Consider the following 11,742-nt stretch of genomic DNA (forward strand, 5'->3'; position numbering starts at 1 on the left):
AAATGGAAATGTATTATCTTTGGAAAACTATGATTTTTATTAGCTATAACATATGTTTTTTTTATCAAATTTTGTCCATTTGAACAAAAGAAAATTTAGTGTGTACATCAAAATTTGTGATTTTCATGAGCTATGACCCCTTTATCAATTTTTACTTGTTTCGAGTGCATGAAATTTATTATGTGTACATCAAAATTCAAAGTTTTCAAGAGCCATAATCCATAATTTTTGATTTTTTTCATTTTGACCGAATATAAATTTATTATGTGCACCTTAAAATTCATGATTTTTCATTATTTATTACCCATGGTTTTTGCTAATTTTTTTTTTCATTTCAAATGAATAAAATTTCATATGTATACATCAAAAGTTATAATTTTCATGAGCTAGAATCTATGCTCTTGTCAATTTTGGTCATTTTGAACTAATACAAATTTATTGTGTGTACTTAAAAAATTATGATTTTCATGAACTATAACCCATGGTTTTTCAAAATTTTCATGAGCCATAACTCATGATTTATATGACCTACAACATGTATTTTTTTTGTCAATTTTGGTTTGTTTTAGGTGACAAAATATATGTTATGTATACATAAAAATTTGTTATTCCAATGAATGTAAACTTATTATGTACACATTAAGATTTATGTTTTCCCTCAGTTATAATTCATAATTTTTATTAATTTTTGTTCATTTCAAAAAAATAAAAATTTTATGTGCACATCGAAAGCCATAATTTTCATAAGCTACAACCCAAGTTGTTTGTCTCTTTTGGTTCATTTCGAATGAATGTAAATTTATTGTGTGTATTTAAAATTTATGATTTTCATGAGTTATAACCCATGATTTTCAATAATTTATGTTCGTTTCAAACAAATACAATTTTCATATTTGTACATCAAGCTTTCCTATTTTCATGAGTTGCAACTCACGATTTTTATAAATTTTGAGTCATTTTGAGTGAATACAATTTTATTATGTATACATTAAGAATCATGCTTTTTATGAGCTATAACCCATAATTTTTATTAATTTTAGTTTATTTTTAATAAATGCAAATTTAGTGTGTATATATCAAAATGTATGGTTTTCACGAGCTATATCTCATAATTTTTGTTAATTTTTATTTATTTTGAGCAAATAAAAATTTAATATATGCATAAAAATTATTATTTTTATGAGTTATAACCCATGATTTTGGTTCATTTTAAATAAAAGTAAATTTATTACGAGTACATCAAAATTTATAATTCCAACCGACACAAATTATTATGTGTATATCAAAATTTTCTATTTTCATGAGTTATAGCCCTTTTTTCCTCAATTTTTATTTGTTTCAAATGAAAATAAATTTCATATGTATACATCAAAATTCACAATTTTTATGCACTATAGCAAATGGTTTTTATCAATTTTGATTCATTCTAAATGAATGTAAATTTTATATGTGTATATAAAAATTAGTAATTTTCATGAGCTCTAACTAACGTTTTTTAATAATTTTTTATTCATTTTTAACAAATACAAATTTCATATATAAACATTAATTTTTTATTTTTATAACCTATTAGCTATGTTTTTTGTCAAATTTATATCTTTTTTTAGGGAATACAAATTTATTATATGTGCATCAAATGGTATGATTTTGATGAGTTATAATCCATAATTTTCATCAAATTTGGTTCATTTTGAATGAAAGAAAATTTATTGTGTGCATCAAAATTAACAATTTTCAAGAGTTATAATTTATTTTTTTATAAAAATTTATTTATTGAGTGCATGGAAATTTATTATGTGTATATCAAAATCCACGACTTTTCATGAGCACCGATAGTTTTTTTCAATTTTGTTTTGTTTTGTACGAAAAAAATTTAGCATTACATCAAAATTTATGATTTTCATGAGTTTTATAATTCACAGTTTTTTATTAATTTTTATTTATTTTGAGTGCATGCAAATTCATTATGTGTACATTAAATTTGGTGATTTTTATGAGCTATAATCTATGATATTTTACAATTTAGGTTTGTTTTGAACGAATGCAAATTTATTGAAAGTACATTAATATTTATGATTTTTATGAGCTATAACTCATGAATTTTGATATTTTTTATTTATTTTGAACAAAATATAATTATCATGTGTACATCAAAATTCATGATTATCATTAGCTATAAACCAAGTTTTATAGAAAAATTGTTCATCTTGAATGAAAACATTTTATGATTTTTATGATTTTTATGAGCTATAATCCATAATTTTTGTCATTTTTTGTTCATTTTGCGTGAATATAAATTTAATATGTGTGCATAAAAAATCATGATTTTTATGAACTATAACCTATCCTTTTTATAAATATTGGTTTGTTTCAAATAAAAGAAAATTTATTATGTAAACATCAAATTTTATGATTTCAACAAATATAATTCTATTAGGCTAAATTATGAAATTAGTATTAAAAGTAGTATCCAATAACCAAATTGGTATTAAATTATCTCGGTGACAACAAGACATTTAAACTTACGTGATGAAACAAATAGGCTCAAAAATGAATTTTTCAGCAACTTCTGGCGACCACTCATGTAATCAGTCACATGATGCTTATGTGGCATATTTATGATAACATGGCAACTGTAGTTAGCCTAATTCAAACCATTAGAATGATATATTTTTAAATTAGTTAAAAGCAAAGAGGAGTTTTTTTTTTTAATTTGGGAGCTTCTTCTCTTTCTTCCATCAAATTAGGGTTCTCCATCACTTGAGGACATGGATTGCTTGAGTTCAAGCAATAAAGAGCCACCAATTTGAAGGAAGAAGATGAAGAATGAGTCCCAAATTTGAAAAAAAAATCCATCTTTTTTTCCTAATTTAAAAATCACTCCTTCTAATGGGTTGAATGAGGATAGCTATAGTTACCACGTCATCACAAACATGCCACTTAAGCACATGTGACAGATTATCTGAGTGGTCGCCAAAAAAATGGCCGAAAATTTTATTTTTGGTCTTATTTGTCTCATCGTGTAAGTTTAAATACATTGTTATCGTTGGAGGTAATTTAAACACCTTGTTGGTCATGAGGTACTTCTTTTAATGCCAATATGGTAATTTAGCCAATTTTATTATGTATATATCAAACTTTAAGATTTTCATGAGGTATAAAAAAATATCAAATTTATTTCGTATAAAAAAATATCAAATTTCATGTGTACATAAAAATTCATAATTTTCATAAGCTACAACCCATGTTTTTTGTCAATTTTGGTTCATTTCGAATGAATAAAAATTTACTGTGTGTACTTTAACATTTGTGATTTTTTAATCTATAACCCACTATTTTTAATATTTTTGTTTTTTATGTAAAAATACAAATTTGACATGTGTAAGTTAATTCTTGCTATTTTTTATGAGCTATCCATGATTTTGTCAAATTTTATCTATTTTGAGGGAATGCAAATAAATTATGTGTGCATCAAAAATCTTGATTTCTATGAGCTATAACTTATAATTTTTATCAATTTTGGTTCATTTTGAGCTAAAGTAAATTTGTTTTATGTTCATCAAAATTTATAATTTTCATGAGCTATAACACACGATTTTTGTCAATTTCTACTTTTTAGAGCACAAACAAATTTATTATATGTACGTAAAATTCATGATTTTCATGAACTATGACCTATAATTATTGATTATTTTTTAATTTTGAACGAATGCAAAGTTATTATATGTGCATAAAATTTGTGATTTTCATAAGCTATAACCCAAGAAATTTTGTTACTTTTTCATCATTTTGAGCAATTATTTCGTATACAAAATTCATTGGCTTCATCAGCTATAAACTATAATTTTTGTCAGCTTTAGATCCTTTTGAAGGAATGGAACTTTATAGTACATCAGAATTTATGATTTTTATTGGTGATAAATCGTAAATTTTTTTTTTATCAATTTTGGTTTGTTTGAGCAAATGAAATTTATTATGTATACATCAAATTTTTGTTATTTTCATGAGCTATAATCCATAATTTTTTTAATTTTTACTCATTTTGAATTAATAAAAATTTATTTTGTGTGCTATAAATTCAAGAGCTATAATCCATGATTTTTAATAAGTTTTCTCATTTTTAATAAGTTTTCTCATTTTTAATTAATGCAAAATTATTCTATTTACATAAAAATTCATTATTTTTATGATCTATAACCCATGATTTTTAAGAATTATTATTTTTTGAATGAATACAAATTTCATACATGTGCACAAATATTTTTTATTTTCATGAGTAATAACCCACAATTTTTGCCAATTTATGTTCACATCAAAATTCTAATTTCGCTGAGCACTTATGAATTTTGTTAGTTTTCATTCATTTTGGACAATACAAATTTATTATGTGTACTTCAAATCTCAGGATTTTCATAAGATGTAATCCTTAATTTTTACCAATTTTACGTTATTAGAATGAATACAAATTTATTATGAATACATTAAAATTTGTGATTTTCATGAGCTATAAACTAAGATTGTGTAAACTTTGGTCCACTTTGAACGGATACAAATTTTTTATGAATACATCAAATTTTGCACTTTGCATGAACTATATAGTCCTTAAATTTTGTCAATTTTTGTTCAATTTGGAAAATTATAAATTTATTATGTGTACATCAAAATTCACAGTTTTTATAAGCTATAATCCATAATTTTTTGCTAATTTTACTTATTTTAAACAATTACATTTTTATTATGTGTACATAAAAATTCATAATTTTCATTATCTATTAACCCACTATTTTTTTAAGTTTTGGTCGTTTTGAATGAATACAAATTTTAAGCGTGTACAGTATAATTTGCGATTTTTATGAGCTATAATCTGTGGTTTCTTTCAATTCTTGTTTATTTCAAGAGAATACAAATTTATTATAGATACATTAAAATTCATGCTTTTTAGGATCTATAACCCATGATTTTTGTCTATTTTTATCCATTTCCAACAAATAAAAAACTTATTATGTATACATCAAAATTAACAATTTTCATGAGCTATAAGACAAGGTGTTTGTTAATTTTTTTTCATTTTGAACAAATATAACTTTTTTATGTATACATCAAAATTCACAATTTTCATAAGCAACAACCCATAATTAAAAAAAAAATCATTTTGAATGATAACAAATTTCATGCTTGTTCATCAAAATTTATGTTTTTCATGAGTATAGCTCATTATTATTGTTAGTTTTTGTTCATTTCTAGTGAATGCAAATTTATTATGTGCGCTTTAAAAATTATGATTGTTATAAGCTATAATCCATATTTTTCCAATTTTGATTCATTTTGAACAATAGAAAATATATTGTATGTACATCAAAATTTATGATTTTTATGAACTATACATCAAGATTTTTGTTAATTGTTATTCATTTCAAGCAAATGCAATTTTTTATATGTATACATGGAAAATCTTGATTTTTATGAGTTATAACCCATAAAATTTTCATAATTTTTGTTTATTTTCAACGAATAAATTTTTTTGTACATCAAAATTTACAATTTTCATAAGTTATAATCCATAATTTTTAATATTTTTATTCGATTCAAACAAATACAAGTTTCATAAGTATACATCAAAATTCATGATTTTCATGAGCTGCAGACCATGATTTTAATTAATTTTTATTCGTTTTGAACAAATATAAGTTTCATATGCGTATAAAATTTATGATTTTCATGAGCTGTAAACCATAAATTTTATTATGATTTTTATCGACTTTTACTTGTTAGATGTAGATGCAAATTTATTATAAGTGCGTCAAAAATCATGATTTTTATAATCTATAATCCATGGTTTCTGTCTTGTTCATTTTGAACTAAAGAAAGTTTGTTATGCGTACATCAAAATTTGATTTTCCTTTGCTATAACCCATGATTTTTGTCAACTTTTGTTCATTTCATGCGAATGCAAATAGAATGTGTATGCATAACAATTTATGACTTTTATGAGTTCTAACCCATGATTTTTATCAATTTTATTTTGTTTTGAACAAAAGTAGATTTATTATATGCACATTAAAATTCACGATTTTCATAAGCTACAATCCATGTTTTTTTTGTCAATTTTGGCTTATTGTGAATGAATATAAATCTATTGTGTATATATCAAAATTTATGATTTTCATGAGCTAAAACCTATTGTTTTTGATAATTTTTGTTCATTTCAAAGAAATACAAATTTCATATGTATTCATGAAATATCATGGTTTTTATGAGCCATAACAAATATTTTTTTATCAATTATTATTAATTTTAAATGAAGGCAAATTTATTTTGTGTACATCAAAATTCACAATTTTATGTGTTATAACCCACCTTTTTTGATAGTTTTTGTTTATTTTGAACGAATGCAAATTTATTATGTGTTACATCAAAGTTTTGATGTTCATAAGTTATAACATAAATTTTCTCAATTGTTGTTCATTTTGGACGATTGTAAATTTGTTATGCATACATCAAAATTCACATTTCATGAGCTATACTCTGCGAATTTTGAAAAATTCGCTGGTTTTGAATGAATGTAAATTTATTTTGCGTACATCAAAGTACACGATTTATACAAGTTGTAAACCGCGGGTATTGAGAATTTTTGTTCATTTAGACCAAATAAAAATTTCATATGTGTACATCAACATTTTTAATTTTTATGAGCTATAAACCATGATTTTTGTCAATTTTTGTTTATTTCTAGCGATGCAAATTTATTCAGTGTACATCAGAATTCACAGTTTACATGAGCTGTAATCCATGATTTTTGTCAATTTTTGCTCATTTTGAACAAATGCAAATTTATCATGTGTATATTAAAATTTACGATTTTCATGAGTTATAACCCATGATTTTTAACTACTTTTGTTCGTTTCCAGTGAAGACAATAATATTATGCATATCAAAATTCAAAATTTGCATAATCTATAACCTACTATATTTTTTCCTGAATGAAATAGAAATTTTAAATTTGTGCATCAAAACTCTCGAAGTTCATGGGATATAAAACCACATTTTGGTTCAATTTTAATAAATACAAATTTATTATATGTACATCAAAATTTATAATTTTCATAAGCTAACCCACTGTTTTTGACAATTTTTATTCGTTTGGAATGAATACAAATTTATTATGTGTACTTAACATTTTCATGTTTATAAGCTATAATCTATGAATTTTCTCAAGTTTTGCTCGTTTTGAATGAATATAAATTTATTATGTATACATTAATTATCACAATTTATATGAGCTAGTTTTGAGGAGTGTCTGACCCTCCTGATCCTTATTGGTTGCTAGAAAAAAAGGAAGCAAAACGCTTGATCTCATTTCAATTATGTGGTGGACACCAGCATGGCGTTCGCTGATCCAATGGCAGACCGAACATTTCGCTCTTGGGTTCACCTCTCGACTGATGAAGTATGCCCAAAAACCACAAGATACCCATGGTACTGAGAATTTTTGTTCCTTTAGAACAAATAACCATTTTATATGTGTATATCAAATTTTTTATTTTGATGAATTATAACCAATAAATTTTATCAACTTTTATTCATTTCAAGCAAATGCAAATTTATTAAGTGTACATTAAAATTCAAGGCTTTCATGAGCTAATCCATGATTTTTTTTATAATTTTTGCTTATCATAAATAAATACAATTGTATTATGTGTACATTAAAATTCACGAGTTTTATGAGCTATAAGCCTATAACCCATGATTTTTTGTTTGTTTTCAATGAAGACAAATTTATTATGTATACATCAAAATTCATAATTTATATACTCTATAACTCACTGGTTTTTCTATTTGAATGAATATAAATGTTAAACGTGTGCATCAAAATTCACGGAGTACATGAGCTATAAACTACTTTTTTATTAATTTTGGTTCATTTTTAACAAATACAAATTTATTATGTATACATCAAATTTTGTGATATTCAAGAGCTATAATCCATGAATTTTATCAATATTTGTTAGTTTTGAAAAATTGCAGATTTATTATGCCTACATGAAATGAGCATGTTTTAGACATTTCATGATTTTTATTTTTGATAATCTTTGATCGATTTGAATGAATACAAGTTTCATGGTTACTTATGAGCTATAACACATAGTTTTCATGATTTTTGATTCGTTACAACCCACACTTTTTGTTTAGTTTTGTTTGTTTCAAGCGAATACAAATTTATTATGTGTGCTTAAAATATCATGATTTTTATAAGTAATGATCCATGGTTTTTGACAAATTTAATTTATTTTAAACAAAAGCAAATTTATTGTGTGTAGGTAAAAATTTATAATTTTCATGAGCTATAAACCATAACTTTTTAACAATTTTCATGATTTTAATGTACAACCATAAATTTGCTTTCCTTCAAAATTAACCAAAATTGACAAAAACTATGGGTTATAAATTATAAAAACAATGATATTTTTACTACACATAACCAGTTTGCATTTGCTTGAAATTAACAAAAATTGATGGATGTTCCGAAAAGAAAAAGTTATGACAAGCAAAAAGTTCCTACAAAGAAAAAAACATCTCCATTACAAGTAGGTTAAGTGTACCTAAAATAGCCCCAAATACTGCAAAATTGATGTTCTGAAAATAATGAACTCAATCGTTGCAACAATACATGCTGGCAACATTCTATATTTTTATGGACTGTTAATAATATCCTTTCACTTGCCAGTTCTGTGTCAACTATCTTGGCAAGATGATTCCTCAGCAATATCAAAAATTTATGCCGCACATCGTTCAAGAAAACAGTACAAACGGTTTACAAGGACAACGATGTTTCGAAACGGAGATCTAAGGAACAAGCCCAGCGCACTATCGTTTCTTTTGCTTTTTGTGCTCTGATATTTCTTTGATTATGCCCTCAGCCAGTGAATCAACATCATGGTTTTTACCAAAAAATTTAACGAACTTCATGTTCGGATCCATCAAGTACCTGAAAGATGATATCTTATCAAATTAGACATAGCCATCGGAATGTATACATTACTGTTAGCTCCTTGTACCACAGGCTGACAAAGCTGAAACCTGTGTCGAGGGTTGGCTAATAAACTTGCCAACTTATCATGGACAATGCAGCTATTATGATGGTTCCGATACCAGTAAACTAATTCGAGTAAAAATTTCTAAACAACATCAGTAGATAGTACTTGTTCAATGGAAAAGAAACATATAATAAACACAATATGAACATACATTGTGCAGTAAAAAAATTGCTCTAAAGTGTGTAGGAATGTTTGCAGATATATTTCAAATTGCTTAAGAGTACAAGCATGCAAGAAATCAACCTGTGTCAGTTTCTCGAGTGTGTTTCAATTCACTTAGGTTGCTACCGAAAGTTTTTTAACTGCCCATGAAATTGGAGGTTGCCATGAAACAAAAAATATGTAGCAAGTTTTTAGGTCCAACTTACATAACAATTGAGTGGTCAACAAGGTAATCTGACCCCTCCTCTTCGGTCTTCATATAATAAACTCGGTAAGCACGAGCAACTTGTCTAACTTCATCTGTTGTGCCAGTTAATCCTACTAAATCCGAGTGAAATTCTGCAGGACAGAAAGCATGGTTATCAATATAACACCATATTAACATAAGAGTGAGATAAAATGAAAGTATACAACATATAACAATGACAAAGCAGATTTAATAATTTGATATGCCAGTTCATTGACATTTAATAGAGGGTTGTTCAATAGACTTGACAAAAAAAGATGCTAAACATAGAACAGAGGAGATGCAAACAGATCATGTGACTAAGGATAATAGGAGTAACAGCTACTGTTGTATTTTTATGCATTAATTGTAAAAATGTGAGATACAAAAGAGCACACCTTTGACATAATCACGGACTTGCTCAACAGTGTCCCTCTCTGGATCAACTGAGATAAAAACTGGCACAATATCTATGCCTGCCTTTCCTTCTACAAAATAAATGAGAAACATGGTTTAGAATGCTACTACAAAATAAATGTTAAAGCCCACTAACAACCAAATTCTTTGGTGTTCTAAAAGAAGTAAACATTGAAAATAAAAACGAACTTAGCCTATGGCTGGAGTGAATTTACAGGTGACTTTAACAGACTTGTATGCACAGAACATTTCTATGAGAGAGAATAATCATCTAATGAAAAAGATTCACGGAAAAGCTAAAGAATCTTGATTTCTATTATTTGAAGTAAGAAAAAACAAGATAGCTCATGTCCCCAACATGTTCTACAATCTATGTCAATCAATGAATAAACAACCAAGCCTCCCACATTCAAACAAGTATCATATTTTGTAGACCTACAATCAAAATCAATATGATTAACAGACAAAGAAAAACTTATACACACACACACACACAGGATTTGACAAGAATCCTACAGTTAGGGTTTTATTTTTACCTATTATCCCATCTCATATTTTACAACAGCAATGGATGATCCTTACGGTTAAACATTGTTAGTATAAAATTATAAGCCTCAACCCTCACCACAACTTCAGAGTTTTGGCGTCGTGATAGGATCTTTCGACATGGTATCAGAGTAACCTAGGTTAAATTGTCACTAGCCACAAATTTAAAGCAGACGGACATTTTGGCCAATAACAAGAACCCTCAACCTGTGGGGCATGTTAAGAATATAAAATTATAACACTCAACTCTCATCACTTTCAGAGTTCTAGTGTCATGGCAGGGTCCTCTGAGAAATATGATTTGATTGAAATCACTTAAAAGTGCCTACAAATAAAAAAAGTTTTCTAAGAATACTAAAATAAAAGTATGAATTTCCGATCTTACTATATGCTTTGGCAGTGTCAAATTTGAGGGAAAAAGGACACCGTTTTTGTTTTCCACCCTACACATTCGATAACCTTAAAACACAGTGGCAAGCTTGTCTGGTATCAGTTCACGTGATACAAAAGGAAGTGAGTTTGAGCTCTATTGCATACTAGTCTGCATTATGTTTGTTGTTTCTTATGCATGAAATTGGCCAAAAACAGCTACTCACTCATAACCTGAAGAGCATTCGGCACATCAGGTGCTCTGTCTTCTCCTCTCTTCACCAAAGCTACAAAAGTCATTGGTTTCTCAGATGAGAAAGGGGTTAACTTTCCTTATTTATCCATGAGCCTTAAGCTGGCCACTGACGTTTAATATGCAAGTAAATCCATAGTTATACAATAAGCTGTATATAGCGGTTCATGGTACGAATTCGGGTACGCATTTGGCCACTTAGAAAATTTCGATTCAATTGGGGGTAGCTTCTAGCTTGTTTTGGTACATAAGTTCGATTAATGGAACGTTGTAACTTATTATTGGGTGTGTTTAAAGTTTTCCAAAGTACATAGTAGAAAAGAAACTAGAAAGCTAATTATGCATTTTCATAATTTTTTCATACAAAATATTTAAATACTTCTTTCTTTTGGAGTTCGTTTCTTTACTCTCTTTTTTCCCCCACATAGTTCGTGTTGGGATCATAGTTTCATTTCATGTTTTATTAACATAAGTATTTAGTTACAGTCAAGTCATTGGCTCATAGATTCTATTGTGCGCGTGCCTCCCTTCACTTGATTGCGCGCATTGCATTGTGCCTTGCACGTGCACTTAAAGGGATTTTGCACCCCGCATACTCGTAAGTGGTATGCCAATTTTGAGGAACAAATTCGTGTATCCAAGGGAATCGGTTCGCAAATGTACAGTGAATAGGT

General features: G+C 27.0%; 1 protein-coding gene across 1 annotated transcript in view; it reads right to left on the reverse strand.

The window, feature by feature from the left end:
• LOC109820219 (protein SCO1 homolog 1, mitochondrial) overlaps positions 8,558 to 11,742 on the reverse strand; it is a 17,459-nt gene continuing 14,274 nt past the window's right edge. Inside the window, exons 6-8 of the mRNA XM_020386326.1 lie at positions 9,882 to 9,971; positions 9,464 to 9,596; positions 8,558 to 8,986 (exon numbers count right to left, since the gene is read on the reverse strand). Coding sequence (XP_020241915.1) covers positions 8,866 to 8,986; positions 9,464 to 9,596; positions 9,882 to 9,971 — 344 coding nt within the window. The 3' untranslated portion in view covers positions 8,558 to 8,865. The remainder of the gene's footprint in view (positions 8,987 to 9,463; positions 9,597 to 9,881; positions 9,972 to 11,742) is intronic.

This window comes from Asparagus officinalis, chromosome 8 (genome assembly GCF_001876935.1).
Source record: "Asparagus officinalis chromosome 8, Aspof.V1, whole genome shotgun sequence".
NCBI lineage: Eukaryota > Viridiplantae > Streptophyta > Magnoliopsida > Asparagales > Asparagaceae > Asparagus > Asparagus officinalis.